This window comes from Crocodylus siamensis, chromosome 3, assembly GCF_052110815.1.
Source record: "Crocodylus siamensis isolate JL-2025a chromosome 3, ASM5211081v1, whole genome shotgun sequence".
Lineage (NCBI taxonomy): Eukaryota > Metazoa > Chordata > Crocodylia > Crocodylidae > Crocodylus > Crocodylus siamensis.
In genome coordinates this window covers 221,154,390-221,175,807 of record NC_143397.1, presented here as the reverse complement: position 1 = coordinate 221,175,807, position 21,418 = coordinate 221,154,390, and the positions used below count along the sequence as shown (strand labels likewise).

Genomic DNA, 21,418 nt, shown 5'->3' with positions numbered 1-21,418 from the left:
CTTGGGAACCTTCTTTGTTAGTCAAAAGTGAAGGACTCTTACCCACTTTACTTCATATTTGGAAGAGAAGGGCTTCTTCAATTACAGATGTGACCTGCAAGTTTTGAGGACATATATTTGTTTGAAGAGTTGGGAGAGGGTCTGTATAGTGCTTATAATGAAAATGCAGTTGCAGTCTTGTATGGAACAAATGTGGTTCATATCTCTCCAGTTAAATGCCTGAATTTTAATTGTACACATGTAATTACAGGATACAATGGCAAAACGAAATACTGTTATAGGAACTCCATTTTGGATGGCTCCTGAGGTAATACAAGAAATTGGTTATAATTGTGTGGCGGACATCTGGTCTCTTGGTATCACTTCGATAGAAATGGCTGAAGGAAAACCTCCATATGCTGACATACACCCAATGAGGGTAAGTTGTATGTATACCTTCCTCCCTCTGCCCCCAAAAGATATTGATGCTGGTATGATGAAACTATCTGTGCAGTCAGGCTGTTACTTATAACAGGCAAAGTGGACAGTCGTGGAGTCATTAATCACTTGATGCCTGACTTTGTCTGCTCCCTGTCACTGTAGTTTACATCTTGTAAATAGAGTTTATTTTTACAGTATTTTTGTGAGATTGGGAAGCACTACTGCTTGCTGTTTCAGAGAGAGAGAACTAAAGCACTAAGAGATTAAGTAATCCAAGAATTCCATGTTAGGTTGAACCTACATCTCAAAAGTCCAAGTCTGGTGTTATGCCAGGACATGGCTGGCCAGATTGGAGACTGAGGCAGCCAGCCAGGACCAGTATGGGTAAATAGAATCTGAAGTTGAACCGGGTCAGGAAGCCAGAAGGTCAGTCCAAGAACAAAGTCCAGGCATGAGCAAAGTCCATGGAAAAGCCAAGGCAAGAAGCCAGGAGATCAAACAGAGAACAAAGTCTAGGGGACCTGTCAAATCAAGAAGCTGGGAAATCAAATAGAGAGCGAAGTCAAAGACTAAGCCAGAGTGAGCAGGGAAGCAGTCTTGGGTCAGGTTGCCCTGTTGCCTGGACACTTCCTGTTCATGGTCTGGTGCTTATATTCTGGAAGTGGATGGGTCAGCTGACCCTGCCTGGCCACTCCAGTGATGAGGAGTAGGTGGAGGGTTAGGCACTAATGCAGGTTTCATGCTAGCTTTGACCAGGCTGAGTGGCTAACCATGAGGTGGCAGGCCAAGGCCCCAGGTTCAAGGCTGCAGCTTGACTTCTGGTGTCATAGCCATGAGATCATCTTCCTCCTTTTAAAAGAGAGTTTTGACTTAAAGATAGCTAAGAACGGTATTCAGAATTTGGCCTGTTACCTGTTAATGTAGGTGTTCGTAATCCCAGAATGGTTTTTACTTGTTTCTAAATTTAAAATAAAAATATTTTGCTTCAATAATTTAAATTGTATTGTGTAAAAATAAATGGGTAAGAGATAATTGGAGAAAAATACTGCTTTCTAAAAAGCTGATTGAAGGGTATTTTTCCAGATAGTCACCGCTAGACATACCTTTGTTTGTTGAACTGCACTATATTATAGCAATGTCTCTTAGAAAAGCCTTGCAAATAAGTGTGATTATTAATAAAAATGATTATTTCAGTGTGCGTTTGCAAATAGAACCAATTTACTGTTATCAAGGCACAATGAGTTGTTATAGGCAGTGTGTTTCCCATGTGTTTTCAGCATGTTTATATGTGATGCGCACACTTGATTATTGTATTAATTTTTTTGTCAGTGTGTCATGAGTCATCTTTATATAATAAAGGGAGCCACAGCTGTTGAGTACGAAGGTGCTGTGCTGTTTTAACGTGGTGACTTTAAGGTAACACTTGAATAAATTCAGGTGTTTTTAGAATGTGTGTGCGCGTCTGCACGCGTCTCTGTACATGTGTTTCTAAGCAGGAATGTTCTGCAGAGGTCTCAGTAACTTTTGCTAGTGAGTAGTTAAAGCAAAGCTACTGATTTGTTTTGTGGTTTGAAACATTATAGCATTTAAAGAGACAACTAATAAAACTTTTGGCAAAGCTGTTGCTTCTGGCAAATTAGCTTTTATACTTAAAGACTGAAATGAAATAATTTAAATGAAAACTGAGACGAACAAAACAAATATTTTCAAAGTTTCTGTTTAATAGATGTCTTAATTTATGACGCGTTAACATTTTAAAACTATTCTGAAACTGTATTGATTACATATTAATTATATTTGATTATATTGAGTTTTTCAATTGTACTCTTTTACATTAATGAAATCATCTTCGTTACATCTGGGTTCACTTTAACATAATTTCATGTAGTTGCACTAGGTAATGAAAGGTAAGGACTAAATTATCAGGGAGGATTTTATAAGCATGACAATAGCTGCTTATAAACCAAAGGTCACTGTTTGAATTTGAAGGCTTGTGAATCTATTTAATTCTTGTAATCAAATGAATGATATCAAAGGCCAAAGTAATTTAACATAACAATTCTGGATTACACAGAACACATGTTCTTGTTAATAAATTGTGTTATGGTCTTTAAGGACTTGTATGCAGTTAGAACTCTTTTGTATATTTGATACCTACAGTTTGTCTTAATTTTTATTAGTGAGTTGTTACAGTGGTTAACAAGAAATACACAGATTTAAGTTGAAATAGTTTTCCCAGAGTTATATGATCTAACTTCACAGGATTCTTGGACATATGTAGACGCTTTCCTATTTTGTTTTAGTTATGACATACAATTGATATAGGCAAGCATGAAAGCTTGGGCAAATTTTCATTGCTTTTTCTGGATCTTGCTTGAGTTCTGTGGTATTTATGTAAAGCACAATTTTGTTACTTGGGAATGCTTGTTGAAATTATCATATGCACTATTTTGCTGTAGGCCGGTTGGCACTGCCACAAAGGTAATACACTGCCAGTAGGCCATTTCCTTGTCGACTGCATTTACAGTTTAATAGGAATATTACATGACTTTTTTAAACAAGTGTTTTGGCAGGGAGGAAATAGCAGATTCCATACAAACAAGGATAGCTTCCTTCCCTTAACCACACTCTAGCTACTCCAAAAAATTGTACTGAGTTTCAGATTAGGGAGGGAAAAAAAGCATTTCAAGTTGAAAAATGGCAGTGATATTTCTTGGTACTACTTGTAACGTGTTTAAACTTATGGTTCAGCATTTGTGAATGTATATGTTTAAGGAGTGGTATTTCATTTATTTCTTTTGCAGATCTGAGGCTGATACGGTCTGGAACTGCCTTATTTATTTGGCTTGGGGTTGTAAAGAGCATGACCATCAGCCAAGCCAGTAGTCTAAAAGTAGCACCCTTTTCCATCCAGGCAGAGGCCTGGGATTTTCTCACACATCTGATGTCTAACTGTGTTCACACTGCTGGCAGCATTATATAAAAATGCATTCTTTGCTAACATACTTCAGGGGCAACGTCTATTGTTCTTCACATGTTAGTGTTTACTTCTATACTACCTGAGAGGGGGGAAATATTGATAACAGACTGAGGACTGCCTTTGAAAATGGTGAAACAGCCACTAGAAATAGCTGTGATCAAGGATAGGTTATGGTAGGGAAACAGTGCTATTTTGATAAGATTATTTACATATATCTGAATTTGAATGAAGTCACCATGTGATTTACTTACTCTTTCCCATTTATTGTTTGCATTATGACCTTTATTCTAGAACAGAATTTAACACTGACAGTTCTACTTCTGTCAGAGTAGCTCTAGACACCTTCTTCAATGAAAATTGGTAAATACAAGTTTTCTTGATATTCTAGTAGTGTTTTTCCTTTCAATAATTAAGTTGCACTACATTGCACCGACAATATTTTCCTTGGCAAACATTGTTCTTTAGCAGATAAATAAGCTATATTTTACTAAGCTGAACAAGCATCTTTCCCAGTTTATTAGTCAGACCTAGCTTGTACACTATGTGTAGTCCAAATTCATGCTTTGTTAACAAACAATTCAGCAATAAGTTGTCATCAGGTTCATAGTAAACCTTCTCTCCAGGATTAGTTGTTTGTATGTTTCCTCTCCCAGGACTGTTCAGCACATGCTCTAGATATATTTGTTCCCTTGGGATTCCAACCAGACGTTCAGGTAAAGACACAACTACTTATCTCACTGAGGCTATAGGTAGGTGTTTAGTTACAGCGCTGAGAAATTCTTAGTGCTGGAAAAATAGGTCTGGGCTGGAGCATACAGGCATTCCAGCTGGAGAGCTACTTGGATACCCTAAAGTGAGCTCTCCAGTTAGGGAGGTCAGAGGGCTGCTTCTTAGGTTCCCCTTACCCCCATTGGAGCTTAAAGATTGAAAGCCTGCCCTCTCCCCTGTCATGGAGGGCTGTCAGTAAGCAACTGGCAGGAGCAGCAGGGCTTGACTAATCCCTAATGGAGAACTATGGGATTCCTCATGATTTCTCAGAAGTGTATTGGCGTTTGAGCTGGTGTGAGAGAGAAGAGATCTTCCTGGTGGAAGTGCTCTCTTTTTTTTGTTGAAGAGTGCTCTCTTCTGCAAAAAACCCATTGAATGCTTCTATGCTAGCTTTTTTGTGCTAGGAGAAAATTGTTTCTCTCACCACAGAGGGAGAATAGCCCAAGTCAACTGACCTGTCTTAACTCTTGTCCAGCAGGATCAACACCTTGTGACAGGATGGGGTACTTCAGACAAATACCACCAACTTTCTACAGACATCTTACTTTTTTATTCCTTTCATCTTCTTTCTTTTCAAGCTGCAGTAACTCAGGCTACTGTGGTATGGAAGAGGTTGGTGGTGGATATATTTTTTCAATATATCAAAGCACTGGCCTTTCTGTGGTGAAGTTTGTTGGTAATGGACATGTGGACATCATATGTTCCACACTGTATTGTAGGAAGCCAAATGAATTGTTTCCATTTGCCTTAAGTCCAATCATGATATTTATTTTTCCATGGCACTTACCCAGATCATCCATACCTCCTGCTTAGCTTGTGTCACTTCTACCACATGCTAATCTGCTTATGATCTCTCTTTTTCCCTGATGTATCTTATAACAAGCTGCCTTTCCCCATGAAGCTTTTAATGCTTTGTATACTGCATTATAACTATAGATTGGAGTTGGAATTATTGCCATAAAAATGGAAAAGTGAATGAATTTGTGGTGTTGGGCATCATATCTGTATGGAAGCCCTTGTTCAGGTAGTAGGCAATTTTTTGTCTTTTGATTATATACTGTATAACGAGGACAGGAAAAATTGGTGACTTGAGTCATCTTGATGCACAGTTAATTCCAGCTGAAAAATACTAGAATAATTTCACCGGTGGAATAGCTCTATCAATTTCATTGATGCATTAAAGTTGGGGTTTTTTGTCATCTTACATTTGGACTTTCTTGAACCAACCTTACTGTTCGTAGCATAGATTTTATGAGCAGTTTTATGAGCCTAAATATTTTACAGTTTTTAGAATTTTTTGCAGTTTTGTACGAAGGAGTTCTTGGTTAGATGTAAAGAGTTCTCTCTCTTTTTAAATCTGTGATATATACTGTACAGTATAAAATGATGTCAGAGACCAGAGTTTCCTTTTTCTATAAAGTCCTTAGTTTTTCCCATTTCATTAGGTGTGAGCTTAAACTTTAAGGATATTAGAATCCTCATCCTTAATCCAAAAGAATAATTATAATAAACAAATGGTACCTCTGTTGTTATAGTCTCTGTTCTCTTATCTGCTAGCTAAAGGCTCTGGTTTTACTGGTCTTTAGTTTTTTGTAGTCCTGCTGTAGACTTATTAGTCCTAGAGAAGGGAAATCATGGTTAAATGGTTTTGTTTCTTGGTAGTGTGAAAATTGCTTCAGTTTTTTACTTTCAGCTGGAGTTTATTATGCCGATTATCAGTAATATCCATGCAGTGGCCTCAGGATTACTATAAGATGGTGGTGAAGACCATATTGCACATGGAGAATATTTATTATCTTTTATCATTTTTATCTATCACTTTACTTATCATGCAGGTAGTACATGGAAAATGCTAATACAAGTAAAAAGCAAATAAAACGAATCCCAGACTAAACAGCTATAATGTGAATAATTGTTTGGGGTTTTGAGGCTCGTTTTGCTGTTTTAGGGACAAAAGAACATTGTAGATATTATCCTGGTGTTTCCAGTATAAAACTTTGTAATATTTGCACACTGCTATCACGAGATGGGATCCATCTGACAAGAATGGGGAGAACATCTTTGGGCATCACTTGGCCAACCTAGTAAGTAGGGCTTTAAATTAGGGTCCATGGGAAATGGTGATCAAAACACTCCAGCAGCAGAGCGCACAGTCCAGAGGGGGAACGACTTGAAGAAGCAGCTCAATTCTGGGAAAGGGGCAGAGGACTGCAACAAGTGGCACAAAAGGAAAGCAAAGAGGTCAAAATGCAAAATACATCCAATGCATGTATACAAATGCGAGAAATAGGAATAAATTAGATGAATTTGGAAGCTGCAGCCTGTGAAAAGAACTATGATCAGATTGGCATCACCAAGACCTGGTAGGACAGCTCTTATGACTGGAATATCAACACGGAGGGTTGCACTGTTTTGGAAGGACAGGACTCTGAGTACAGGGTGGTGTTGCCCTGTATGTCAGAAATGCATGCAGTTGTTCCCTGGTTCAGGAGGAAGAAGGCAGCAAAGCAGAATGCATTTGCGTGAAGATGTAAGGTTTCATAGTTGGTAGGGTCAGAAGGGACCTGAGCAGATCATCAAGTCTGACCCCCTGCCATGGCAGGGAAGAGTACTAGGGTCAAACGACCCCAGCAAGGTGTTCATCTGGCCTCCTCTTAAAGACCCCCAGGGTAGGAGCCGGCACCACTTCTCTTGGAAGTTGGTTCCGGATCTTAGCCACCCTGACAATGAAATAGTGCTTCCTGATGTCTAGTCTGAATCTACCCTCTGCCAGCTTGTGACTGTTATTTCTAGTCACACCTGGTAGTGCTCGGGGAAACAGGGACTCCCCCAATGCCTGCTGGTCCCCTCTGACTAGTTTGTAAATGGCCACTAGATCCCCCCTCAGCCTTCTCTTGTGGAGGCTGAAAAGGTTCAGGTCCCCTAGCTTCTCCTTGTAGGGCCTGCCCTGCTTCCCCCTGATCATGCGAGTGGCCCTCCTCTGGACCCTTTCCATGTTGTCCACTTCCCTCCTGAAATGCGGCACCCAGAACTGGATGCAGTACTCCCAACTGCAGCCTGACCAGTGTCGCATAGAGAGGGAGGATCACCTCCTTCATAGAATCATAGAAGTAGAGTCGGAAGGGACCTTGTAGATCTTCAAGTCCGACCCCCTGCCAGGGCAGGATTAAAAACTGGGCTCAAATGATTCCAGCCAGGTAAGCATCAAGCCTCCTCTTAAAGACCCCCAGGGTAGGAGCCAGCACCACTTCTCTTGGAAGTTGGTTCCAGATCCTAGCCCCCCTAACTGTGAAATAGTTCTTACAGATGTCTAATCTAAACCTCCTCTCCAACGACTTGTGGGCGTTATTCCTTGTTATGCCAGGGGGCACTAGGGGAAACAAGATCTCTCCCAAACCCTTCTGGTCCCCCCCCTAGTGAGTTGATAGACGGTCACCAGGTCCCCCTCAGCCTTCTCTTGTGAAGGCTGAACAGGTTCAGGTCCCGCAGTCTCTCACTGTAGGGTCTGCCCTGTTGTCCCTGGATCATGCGGGTGGCCCTCCTCTGGACCCTCTCAGTGTTGTCCACATCCTTCCTGAGGTGGGGTACACAGAACTGGACACAGTACTCCAGCTGTGGCCTGACTAGTGTTGCATAGAGGGGGAGGATCACCTCCTTGGCACTACTTGAGATGCACCTGTGGATGAACAACAAGGTCTGGTTAGCCCTGCCAACTGTGACCTCGCATTGTCGGCCCATGTTCATCTTGGAGTCAATAATGACTTCACGATCCCTTTCTGCCTCCGTGCTCTCAAGAAGGGAGTTTCCCATCTTACAAGTGTGCTGCTGGTTACAACTGGCCAAGTGCAGCACCCTGCACTTGTCAGTATTGAAGCGCATCCTGTTTTTGTTAGCCCACCCCTGTAACCTATCCAGGTCTTGCTGCAGTCTTTCCCTCCCTCGCCTCGTCCCAAATTTTGGTATCATCAGCAAATTTAAACAGGTTGCTTTTCACCCTGTTGTCCAAATCGCTGATAAAGAAATTGAACAATACGGGCCCAAGGACCGAGCCCTGGGGGACTCCGCTGCCCGCTTCCCCCCTGGTCCAATATAATCCATCCACCACCACCCTCTGAGTGCGACCCTTCAGCCAATCTGCAATCCATCCGACTGTGTAGGCATCAACACCACAGTTGCCCAAATTTTAATGAGGATGGGGTGGGAGACGGTGTCAAAGGTCTCGCTGAAGTCCAGAAAGACGACGTCCACGGCAACACCTGCATCCAGTGCTTTTGTGACCTGATCATAAAAGGCAATCAGGCTGGTCTGACATGACCTGCCCCTAATGAAACTATGCTGGTTGCCCTTGAGCATCATCTCTGAGGCTGGCCCATCACAGATGTGCTCCATGATGATCTTCTGAAAGTGTTTCCGTAGGATTGAGGTAAGACTGACGGGACTATAGTTGCCTGGGTCCTCCCTCCTCCCTTTTTTAAAGATGGGGACCACATTGGCTATCTTCCAATCGTCTGGCACCTGGCCCGAGCACCACTGTGCTTGTAAAGCTGTGCCAAGGGCCCTCTAATAACCCCTGCTAGCTCCATCAACACCCTGGGGTGGAGAGCATCTGGACCTGCTGATTTGAACACGTCCAGCCCCTCCAGAAGCTCTCTAACCCGGTCCTCCCCAACCTGAGGTCTGGAGGCATTCCCCTCTAGTCCGTCTTGCATCACGGTGGGGAAGTCCCAGTCCCTGCCCAAGAAAACGGAGGTGAAGAATTGGTTAAAGAGGTCTGCTTTCTCCTCTGGTGCAACCACCAGATTGCCCAGAGTATCTTGCAGGGGCCCCACATTTCCCGGTGCTTTCTTCATCCTCCCTATATATTTGAAAAAGGACTTTTTATTATCTTTGATCTTGGACACTAGTCCTAGCTCTGTCTACTGTAGCTTTGTTGACAGCCCCCCTACAGGCCCGAGCAGAGGAAGTATACTCCTCTTTGGAGATAGCACCCCGCTTCCACCGGTTGTACGCCACCTTTTTGGCAGTCAGGCATTCCCGGACGCCCTTGGTGAGCCAGGGGGCCTTTTGGGCACTCCTGCCCCCCTTGCTTCTTGTTAGGATGGTCACCCCGTGGGCCCTGAGTATCGTCTTCTTAAGGAACGACCACTCACCTTGGGCACTGAGTTCCCCTGCTCTCGAGAACCCCAGCACCTCTCCCACTGATCTCAACTCATTGAAGTTGGCCCTCTTGAAGTCTAGGGCTAATGCCTTGCTGCAGGTCCTTGATACCCTGCGCTGGATGGTGAATTCCAGGAAGCGATCATCGATATAACCCAGGTGGTCAAGGACCTGGAGGCCCCTTACCAGGTCGTTGCCTGTGTCCAGGACTAGGTCCAACAGGACATTTCCTCTGGTGGGACTGTGCATCTCCTGAATTAAATGGAGGTCCTGTATCTTGGCCAGGAACCTCCTGGAATGGTCTGACCTGGTTGACTGTTCCTCCCAGCAGATGTCCAGGTAATTTTAAATCCCCCATGACAACTACATCCCTTGCCTTAAGTGCCTCTGCAAGCTGGCCCGAAAATTCCTGGTCTAGCTCCTCCCCTTGGTTGGGGGGTCTGTAGTAGCCCCCCACTGTTAGATCCCTCTCCCCACAGCCCCCTTGTATCTTGACCCAGAGCACTTCAGCTTGCCTCTCCTTTGACCCCATTCTGCTGGCAGAGGATGTGTATTACTCCTTGACATAGAGCACCACACCCCCACCTTTCCTTCCTTCTCTATCCTGCCTGTAAAGCCTATACCCCTAATGCTAACTGCCCAGTCATGGGATGAATCCCACCACATTTCTCTAAGACCTATTATGTCTGGGTCCGAACGGACTATTCTGAGGGTGAGTTCCTCCTGTTTGTTCCCCATACTACGAGCATTGGTATATAGGCTTTTAAGGCCTTGCCTAGCTGCGTGTGCCACCCTCCAATTTGGGACACTGTGTGGAGCCCTGTTTCTTACCCGGGCACTCCTTGCATTTGTCACCTGTCTTGCTCGGGTGGTGTCTCCTCATCTTCCTGCAGCCCCCTCCCCCAGCAATGCTAGTTTAAAGCTTGCTGTACGAGAGCAGCCAACCTGGAAGAGAAAACACGCTTGCCTTTAGGAGAGAGGTGAAGTCCATCCCACCCCAGGAAGTCCCCTGCCTGAAAGCATAGGTCATTATTTAGGAACCCAAGGCCTGCCTGGCGGCACCAACTGCATAAGTGCTGGTTGACCTCGCCAATGCAGGCCTTGTGTCGCTGTCCCTGCCTACTCATCAGAAGAAGAGAGGAGAGTACCACCTGCACCCCCATCTCCTTAAGCTTGTCCCCCATAAAATTGCGCAAATTTATTCATAATGCGGTCAGAGTTGCCCCTGGCCGCATCATTTGTCCCCACGTGGATGATAACCATGGGGTAGTGGTCTGCAGGTCAGATGTAGATCAAGATCCTTTCCGTGATGTCCCTAACCTGAGGCCCAGGTATGAAGCAGACCTCTCGTGCCATGGGGTCAGGCTGGAGGATGGGACCTTCCATTCCTCGTAGGATGGAGTCTCCGATGATGAGGACTCAGTGCTTCTTCCTGCTGGTGTTTGCTCTCTGCCCATTCTTTGTTATGTGGGGAGTGGCATTGTCCCCACCAGAGGCGATTCCTCAGTCTTTGGCTGTCACAGCTTCCAGGGCATTGAACCTGTTCCCCAGGTGAACCTGGGGAGGTTCCACCACTCTAGGCCTAGCAGCTCTGGATTTGGGACCTTCTGCCACTCCTACGTTGGATGCGTCTCCTGTGGGAGTTGTACAGTGGGTGACTGGGCCTGTAGAGAACAGAGATGGGCATCAGTTTCATCCTCTGCATCCCTGATCCACCTCAGCCTGCTCACCTCAGCCTGGAGCTCCCTCACCTGCTCCTCCAGGGCCCTAAGTCGTGCACATGAGGGGCAGGCAAGGGGACCACCAGGCCCCCCCTGCCCCAGGAACCCACCGAGGCCCCCCCCACAGACGGGGGCAAAGGGCCACCGACCCTGCCATGAGCTCCATCTGGATGGAGGCCTCAGAAGAGCCCATGGCAGGTGGCAGCGCCAGGGCGGGGCCCCTGGCAACTGCGCTCCGTGTCTGCACCATGGCACAGCTCTGCAGACTACAGCTTATGCTCGCTGGAGGTGCTGCTCTTGGCAGCTACCTCACTCTCGCCTTGTGCAAATGCCAGCACAAATGCTGGTGTGCCCTCACAGAGGCGCACCTGTTTGCGCGCACTGTTCGCGCGTGCTGCCTGTGTGTGGCTTGCGAGTGCGGCTTGCTGTTTGGCAAGCTAAGAGGGCTCCGAAGGGCTTCCTCTCCGCATCCACCTCAGCTGTGCTGTACCCTCTGCCCCACTTACCTTAGGGGGAATCAGCTGCTGCTGCCCCAGCATCTGTCTCCTCTGCAGCTGCTGCCTTTGCTGCTGAGGTAAGGGGGTACAGGTGTGGGACATATGCACCCTGCTCCTACTCCCCAACCTCCTTGATCTGCCTGAGATGCATCTGTGGATGCATGACAAGGTATGGTTGGTCTTCCTGATCGCGTCCCCACGCTGTTGGCTCATGTTCATTTTGGCATCAATAATGATTCCAAGATCCTTTTCTGCCTTTGTGCTGACGAGAAGGGAGTTCCCCAGCCTGTAGATGTGCTGCTTGTTTTTCCCTCCCAGGTGCAGTACCTTGTACTTGTCAGTGTTGAAACCCATTCTGTTCTCATCCGCCCTCCCCTGTAACCTGTCTAGGTCTGATTGCAGCCTATTCCTCCCTTCTTGCATGCCCACTTCCCCCCCCACATCTTAGTGTCATCGAATTTGAACAGGGTGCTTTTTACCCCCTCGTCCAAGTCACTGATGATGTTGAACAGTGCAGGCCCCAGGACCAAGCCCTGGGGAATCCAACTGCCCACATCCCTCCAGGTCGAAAATGACCTGTCCACTACCACTCTCTGGGTATGGCTCTCCAGCCAGTTAGCGACCCATTTGACTGTGTAGGTGTCAATGCCACAGTCCTCTAGTTTTTTTAATGAGAATGGGGTGAGAGACAGCGTCGAAGGCGTTCCTAAAGTTCAGAAAACTACATCCCCCGCGACACCTGCATCCAAGGATTTTGTGACCTGGTCATAGAAGGCCACCAGGTTGGTCTGACAGGACCTGTCTCTAATGAACCTATGTTGGTTGCCCCTAAGCATAATCTCCCCTGCTTGCGCCTTGCGGACATGCGCCAGAATAATTCTCTCAGAAAACTTATCTAGGATCAAGGTAAAGCTAACTGGTCTATTGTTTCCTGGGTCCTCCTTCCTGCCTTTTTTTGAAACGGGGAACCACGTTGGCCCTTTTCCAGTCCTGTGGCACCACGCCAGGCTGGGAGGCAGGGGGACACCAGCTCCTGCATGGGCTCTGGGTGGAGGCCTCAGACGAGCCCCGGGTAGGTGGTACCCCCTCCCGGCAGGGGCCCTAGTAGTACTTTGCATCAACACCATTATATAAGTTGCTATTTATTTATATTTTTGTGTGGTGCCTTTGCCCTACCCTTGCAGAAGTCTCCCTCCTGGCCCTTTCTGCCCGCCTGCCGGTGCAAACTGTTTACATGCGCTGTTCATGTGGCACGGCTTGGGAGCGTGGCTTCCTACGGGCTCAGCTAAAAGGGATCCGGGGGGCTTCCCCTCTGGATCTGGCTCAGCTGTGCCAGCTCCCTCTGCCCCACTTACCTTGGGGGATCAGCTGTTGCCGCCCCCGCTGCTGGGTCCACTGCTGCTGGGTCCACCTCTGCCTTGGGTCAGGTAAGGGGACACGCGTGTGTGCAGGACGCAGCACTTATATAATGTGGGGGCTTATTATAGGCCACCTAATCAGGAAGAGAAGGTGGGTGAGGTACTCCTTCAAGCAGGTGACAAATCTAGCTATGGGATGGTATTGATGGGGGACTTTCAATTCTCTAGATATCTGCTGTTAGAACTGCAGCCAAACATAAAATGTCTAGCGGGTTCCTAACTTGTGTAGAGGACAACTTTCTCCTGTAGAAAGTGGAGGATACAACTAGGGGATCATCTATCATGTATCTTGTCCTGACCAACAGGGGAGAACTGGTGAAGGATGTGGTGAAGGTGATGGGTAGTTTGAGGGGGTGATCACAGTATGACAGAATTTCAGATTCTGAGACAGGAGAAAGCATGAGGTCAGCCAAATTAGGATGTTACATTTCAAAAAGGTGGATTTCATTCAACTCAAGGAGCTAATAGGCATGGGTGGATAGATTGAAAGATTAAAGATGCTCAGGAGGGCTAGGAGCTTCTAAGGGGTATGGTATTAGAAACCCAACAAGAAACTTTCCCAACACAGTGAAAGCAGCTAAATGGTAAAGGACCAACGTGGCTGCACAAGTAGCTTCTCAAATTCCTCAAATGCAAAAGGAAAGCGTACAGGCAGCTCACCAAGGAAGTATACCAGGAAATAGCAAGAACCTACAGCCAATGTGGTAAAAGAACAGGTTAGGGATTGTTTAGAAAAGCTGGACATGTACAAGTCCATGGGGCAGATTGAGGAGAATGGTTATTCGCTTCTATCCAGCACTGGTGAGAAACCACACTTGAAGTACTGTGTCCAGTTTTGGGTCTCCCACTACCCAAAGGATGTAGACAAATTGGAGAGGGTCTAGTGGAGGGCAGTGAAAATGGTTAGGAGACTGGGGCACATGACTTGACAGGCTGAGGGAAACTGGGCTTAGTCTGGAGAAAATAAGATTGTGGGGGTGGGGATTTAATAGCAACCTTCAATTACTGGAAGGGAGGTTCCAAAGAGAATGGAGCTAGACTGTTCTCAGTGGTGGCAGATGACAGAACAGGGACTAATGGTTTCAAGTTGCAGCAAGGGAAGTTGTGGTTGGATATTAGGGAAAACTTTCTCATTGGCAGAGTCTGGACATAGAGTGGGGGAGGGGGGCCTTGCATGTGGTAGCTTGGGGTGGTGGGTGGCAGTGGCTGCTTGTGGGCTTCCCTTCCCCTCCTGGCTGGCCTGGTGCTGTCTGTGTGGCCCGCAGAGGGGAGCTGCTTCCCTCAACCACCTGTCCCCACTCCCCAGCCCTGCTTCTGGGAGGCAGCAGCACAGGATGGTGGGTGGCGGTGCTCTGCCCCTGCCTGCCTGCCTGTGTGTACCTCGTAGCCCCTTTCCAAGTACCCCCAGGGGTATACATTTCCTCAGTTGACAACCCCTGTTCTATTATTTTTCTGTAGTCAAAAAAAAAAAAAAAAAAGTTCTGGCATCTTCTAAGGAGTGCCCTCAGTCTGATGAGGGATGAGTTGTAAAATATTGAGAACCACTGCCGTAAAGAGGTAAAAGTAGCCATGTACATGGCCCCCTCAGAACTCCCTTGTATAACTGAACTGCATGGTTTCCACTGCCCATGGCCTCTATATTTGTGAGGCTGACAGCAGGGCTTACTTCATAGTATGCATTCATTGTACTTCTATTTACAGTCAGAATTTCCAGTTAGTTATTTAATTTATTCAAGATAAACCTTGGCACAATTAATGCTAGAACAGTATTTGTCTTAAAGAGAACATATTCTATCATTTATGTATAAATTGATTCTTTCTAAAGTTCAAGATGCTGCCTCCCCCATAAATCACCCTGAGAAATGCCACTGCATACTGTAACTGGATATGTTGTACTTTTCCTTAGAGAGGGCAGCACCGTTTGTGGTTCAAAGTAGTTGGACAAACTGTACATTAGTGAAAACACTGAGCTAAGAATTATATTTTTTTCTACTTTTTTTGTTCACAGTTTTTTTGAGAGCTAAACTTTAAGGAAGTGTGATGTTTTCTTAAGAACCCTTAATAAAATGAGCCTTATATTTTAATTTAAATATGCTGTTACTTTGAATTAGCAAGCAGCCCGTCCAGCTGTGAGATCTTATCAAAACTTGAATAATTATCCATATAAAAATCTCTGTACAATAAATAATGAACAGATTGTTAGATACTTCCTTCTAGCAGTACAATATTTTAGAAACAAAACATACCAAATGCTTTTCTTATTTAATATGTATTTCACTTGCCAAAATATACAGACATGGTTTTCTTAACCTTAAACAGAGATCTGTGCATATAATAGGTAAATAGAAGACCTTTCTACTTGAATTTGCCTGCTACCTTGTTACAGAAAGCTGTTTCTGATGTGATGTATTACTGGTATATACTTAGGTTTCCCCATACCTTTCGTGATGCTTCTGAAATATTGAAATCATTGTGAAGATGTTCAGAATGTTCAAAAATAGGTAATTGCTTACATACACTTTTAACGTTCTTGATTCGCATGAGAAAATACTTGATGTTCATGTTTAAACTGGGTATTTGCATACTTATGGCCAGATAGAAACCAATTTACCAAAATCTAACTAGCCAGATACAGAGTGAAAGCCTTATTCCAGTCTGTAAAGTATTACCATTAACTTCTGTGTAGTTAGAATGTCACCCAGAATGCTTGTAGTAAGTGTAATAGTTATTTATTTTTGTCAACATGTTTATATTTTTTATGAGGAATCCAGTCCTTGTGGTCATTTTGGATATGGTGCTGTTTAAGATGCGGAATGTGAAGGATAAACTTCTGTAAATTTCAGGAAAAGATTAAGATAAAATTATTTATTAAACATCTATTTTTGCAATGAATGTTATTAGTATAACATGAAAATAAGCCGAATATAAATATTCTGTAACTATCTGTGTTCCACATGATCTTCTTATAAACAAATTGGAGAAACATGGGCTAGATAAAACCACTGCAGGGTGCATAGACAGCTGGCTCAATAGCTGCAAAAAAAAGGGTCATTAGAAATAGATCCATGTCAGAATGGTAGGAGGCTTTGAGTGGAGTCCCATAAGAGTCTGTCTTGAGCCAGGTGCTATTCAATGTGTTTATTAATGATTTGGATGCTGGAATAGAGAGCTTCATGAGCAAATTTGCTAACAGCATGAAACTGGGAAAGATTGCAAACATGTTGGAGGACAGGAACACAGTTCATAAGGTTCTTGGTAGATTGGAAAGCTGGGCTAGAGCCAACAAGATGAAGTTCAGTGCTGACAGACGTAAGGTGGTGTATCTTGGGAAGAATAAGAAAAACACAAATATGAATTAGGTGACAACTGGCTGGACAGCAGCACTCCAGCAGAGGATCTGGAATTTTTGATGGATCAGACTCAACATGAGTTTGTAGCGTCTTGCAGGTGCAAACAAGGCAAATGCAGTTTTGGATAGTATCAACAAGATTGTTAGTTGTAAGACATGGCAGCTAAGAATGCCATTTTACTCAGTGCTGATTAGACCTTTTTTAAAGCATTGTGTGTAGTTTTGAGCTCCACATTTTGAACAGGATGTGGAGAAGTTGGAGAGCATTCAAAGATGGGTAATGAAAATGACAAAGTGCTTGGAAGGCAAGCCATGCGAGGAGAAGTTGCAAAGAATAGATGTGTTCAGCTTGCAGAAAAATCAGTTAACAAGGGATATGATAGCAGTCTTCAAATATCTGAGGTGCTGCCATAAAGAGAGGAGAGAACACATTTTCTGTATCACTGCAGAGAATAGGGTGTATAGTAATGATTTAAAATTGCGGCAAAGTAGTTTTAGATTGGATACCAGGAAAAATGTCTTAATTGTTAGAAGAGTGAGGCAGTGGAATAGACTGGCCCTGCCAGGATAGATTACGTAGGGAAGTTGTGGAACCTTCTTCATTGGAGGCTTCCAAGAAGAGGAAAGTGAAGCAGAGCTCCACCACTGGTTTGGTTAAGAAAGGATAAAGGAGCTGGGATACGTTTATGGAGAAAGGCAGGAAGGGGAGCTCCAGCTCTCCTTTTAGTTATGGGGTGTGAAATGTGGAGTTGTGTTTTGTAGTCCCATGTTACAGAGTAGGGTGGAGGGTATACGATTTCTGCCGCGCCCCCCCCCCTCCCCCCCCCCCCCCCCCCCCCCCCCCCCCCCCCCCCCCCCCGCTTCTGGACTTGCTCATTGACATATAGGATCAGGAAGGAATTTTTCCTCTACTGTTACAGATATTAAGTTTTTTTGCCTTCCTTAGAAGTATTGGATGGTTGCTGCAGCCAAAATTGGGGATTTTCAGCAGGGTTTGCCAGTGTTCCTGCTGGGATTTCCCTAGAGGTTTCTGATTGGAGGCTCTTGGCCTGCCACATGGGGTTGGACTGATCCTCACTTTTGGACTTAGGATGGAATTTTACATGGCCAGATCAGCATGTACTGGGAGTTTTTGCTGCCTTCTATAGCAGGGGGCCTGGTCCTCTTCCTTGAATCTTTCAAATATATTTTAACAACTGGTTCCTGTCCTTGCAGTGACAGGACATTTGACAGTACACTCATCCAGCTCCTTTACAAGTTAGGGTGTGGCAAGTTAGGGTGTTCATGTTTTTTTGGGGCAATGTACAACCCTGTCACACAACTACCAGGCTTGTGTAGCTTTCAAAATAGATTAGACATACACTTGTATAGGATGGTTTGGATATGAATGATATCCTGCCTTGATCAGGGGCTTGGACTAGCTGAGCTGAAGTCCCTCAGTCCTACATTTCTATGATTGTAGAATTCTGTTTTATCTTACTTGTATCCTGTGATTGAAATTAAAAGAAATTGGCCCAAAGAGCCTCTTCAACAAAGAGCTCCTCTCCCACTCCAGGATGGTATTTGTGACTGATGAGCATTTCCTGTCTGATCTTGGTGTATAGATTTTATTTTCAGATGTATGTAAACCTCCCTGTAAATTAGAACTGGGATAGTGTGTCACAAAGCGTGGACTGTCTGGCCTTTGGCTAGGCAGTGAGGTTGCTGTCACTTTCTGTCTTTGTGTCTGTCTCTGTGGAAAAGCCAGGCACAGTTGCTGTCATAACTCTTGAGAATGCAGGTTTTGGTCTCTCCTAGGGCTTTCTGGAGTTAGACAGCCCAAAAGACAGGAAGGAGAGGAGATACCAAGGTGTGCAGGTCATTTACGTGTTCACTAACCAGCATTATTAGTTGGGTGTAGGAAGAGGATGTAACCTCCTAAAGGCCAACTCAAACAAGTGCCTTTTACAGTTTGCAAACTACAAGTTAGTTTTTTCCCAGCGCTAAGCATGTATGATGTAGGATTATAGTGAAATTTCCTATTATTAAGAGTTTAGCGTTTTCCCACAATAAACCTCCTAAGAATAGGGTGGGATACCGTGTTGAAAGCCTTCTTAAGGTCCAGGTATTGACATCTACCTCGAATCCGGTATCTAAGCTTTTAGTGACCTGGTCATAGAAAGAAACAAGGTTAGTCAGGCACAATCTACCTGCTATGCTGGTTGCCCTTCAGTGTTATGCTACCCACTGGACTCCTACAAATGTGGTCCTTGATAATTTTTTCAAAGGTGTCCCAAGGATAGAGGTGAGGCTAACTGGTCTATAGTTACCTGGATCATCCTTTCTTCCTCCCCTTCTTGAAAATAGGGACCACATTGGCCCTTTTCCAGTCCTCTGGGACCTCACCCGAGCACCATGCATGCTCAAACAGTTGTTCCGGTGGCTCTGGTATGACACTGGCTAATTCTTTAGGCACCCTTGGATGGAGCTCATCTGGTTCTGCTGATTTAAACACATCCAGCCCCTCCAAGTGTCTCTTTACTAGGTTGGCGCTGATAGTTGGTGGGCTGGCGTTTCTCCTGCTTCTGTCAGTAATGCATTTGGGAGATTTGTCTAGATCTGAGTTCAAGAATACAGAGGCAAAAAACTCATTAAAGAGCTCTGCTTTATCCCTCCTATCTGTCACCATCTGCCCTTGTTTATCCTGTAGGGGTCCTATGTTGCTCTAAGCCTTTTTTTTGTTCCCTGTACACCTGAAGGACTTTTTGTTGTCCTTAATTTTTGTTGCCAACCTGAGTTCTAATGCTGCTTTGGCCTTCCTAACTGATTCACTGCAAGTGCAAGCCAAGGAGGTATACTCCTTGGTAGCTACCTCCTACTTCCACAGCCTGTATGCCCTTTTTTTTTGCCCTTAGGCTTTCCTGGATTTCCCTTTTTAGCCAGGAGGGTTTCTTGGCCCCTTTGCCCCCTTTTCTATGCAGTGGGATTGCCTCCTCCTGCACTTGAAGGATCGCTTCCTTGAGGAATGACCACCCTTCCTGGACTCCCATTTTGTCAGCGCTCTTGAGCTTTAATGCTCTAATAACTAATTTCCTAAGCACACTGCAGTCAGCCCTTCTGAAATCTAGCACTTCTGCCCTGCTGGTTACTATTCCCACCCTTTGCCAGATAGTGAATTAAATCAATTGATGAATTGATCAATTGACCCATCCCCTAGGTTGCCTTGTACCTGTAGATCACCCACCAGGTCATCCCCTATATCCATCACCAAGTCCAGCAAGGTGTTCCCCTTAGTGGGATTGTATACCTCCTGTGTTAGGTGGAGGTCCTTTATGCAGGTTAAGAACCTATGTGAGTGATTAATGCTGACTAATCCTCCCAGCAGATGTCAGGGTAGTTTAGGTCACCCATGACAACTGTATCTCTTGACTGTATGGCTTCTGAGACCTGCCTAGAGAATTCCAGGTCTAGGTCATCCTCCTGGTGTAACGGTCTATTGTAGAACTGCACTGTCAACTCCCTTTCCCCTCCAATGGGCTTTAAACACAACTGGGGAACAGATACGAAGCCCTGACAGCACTGAAGGATGATGCAGCACAGGAAGTTGCAGAAGACACATTCCCAACAACCATACAGGCTGAGCGACAACTGGGCAGACAAAAGAAGAGATGATGGGTAATCATGGTGGGTGACTCCCTCCTGAGAGGAACGTAGGTGCCTATTTGTCAACCGGATCCCGTGGCACGGGAGGTTTGCTGCCTGCCTGGTGCCAGGATCCAACACATCACCGCGAGGATTCCCAACCTCATTCGGCGTCCAATTACTATCCCATGGTCCTATTCCATGTGGGCACAAACGATGTGGCTAGTAGTCCAGATCACATCATGAGTGACTACAAGGCTTTGGGGGCCAGGCTTAGGAAGCTGGGGGCAAAGGTGATCTTCTCATCGATCCTCTGTTACAGATTTAAACCAGTTTCTGATCACTTAAGCCAGTTTATGTGTAATGCATGTCCCTAGCCAAAAAGTACTGACATATGTCCTCCACTGCACCTCTCAAAACAGTGAGAAGCTTATGAAGCATTGATTACTTTTCAGCTATTCTTTGCCAGACAAGATGTAGTCAACTATTTTGCAGAATAACTTTCTCTTTTGGCAACGAGTGCATGTATGTATAAGAAATATCTTCAGTTATTTTATTCTGTCATAATCATGTCATTCTTATATAGGAAGCCAAGATGCATACAGTTTGCACTCAGAATTTTTGCATTTGATTTTTCTTCATTATAAATGAAAAAACAAAACATTCTTTACTGTGTCTTGATATGACATGGAAAAGAAGTCTCACTAAAAGTTGAAAATGGCTAATTACTGATTATTAGTTGCTCCTGGATGATTAGTAATCATTACTAGGCTCTTGGGAGTGATGAATTAACCAAGTTTTTTGGTGCATATCTGTATGGAGGAAGGTTGTGCTGGGCCGCTCTGCACATGTTAGATCCTGAACCGGAAGCAATATAGCTGAATAAGTGTAGTGCTATAAGAATTTATATCATTTATATCATGGCCATATTGCTCCTGGTTTGGAACCTGGTGTTGTGTCTGAGCATTGCATGAAATAGACATACTGCCATGAGGTCTCTGTAGAACTCAAGTGTTTAATAGTGAATGAGGTTCTTGCCCATAAATGAGTATATAGAGTGTGTGTGGATCTAGGGAGGGTGATACAGGCCAACCCCCGCCCCCCGAATCATCACATAGCTCCACATGGGGAAAAATGACATGTACTTAAATAAGTAGGTAAGTAATAAAAGTCCTTTAGGATGATGATGACGTGAATTGGATTGAGTCCAACCCCCCGCCTCCAAAAAAAGAAAACCCCAAAAACCAACCAACTAAAAACAAAACAAAAAACTAGAAACAAACAATTGTTGTGAGCCCTATTGAATCTGGAAGGAGGGTTCACTAAAAAGAATGAATTATGGATCATAGAATCTTAGAAATTAAGGGCTGGAAAGGACCTCAAAAGATCACAGTTTAACCCCCCTCCCGCCCTCCTCTGGGCAGGAATAGTGCTGAGATCAAATGATCCCAGCAAGGTGTCTGTCCAGTCACCTTGGAATCATTCTA

At 44.8% G+C, this 21,418-nt stretch overlaps 1 protein-coding gene across 1 annotated transcript in view; it reads left to right on the top strand.

Annotated features, from left to right (window-relative positions):
- STK3 (serine/threonine kinase 3) overlaps window positions 1-21,418 on the top strand; it is a 294,468-nt gene that overhangs the window by 43,259 nt on the left and 229,791 nt on the right. Inside the window, exon 6 of the mRNA XM_090040412.1 lies at window positions 251-418. Within this exon, the coding sequence (XP_089896538.1) occupies window positions 251-418 (168 nt within the window). The remainder of the gene's footprint in view (window positions 1-250; window positions 419-21,418) is intronic.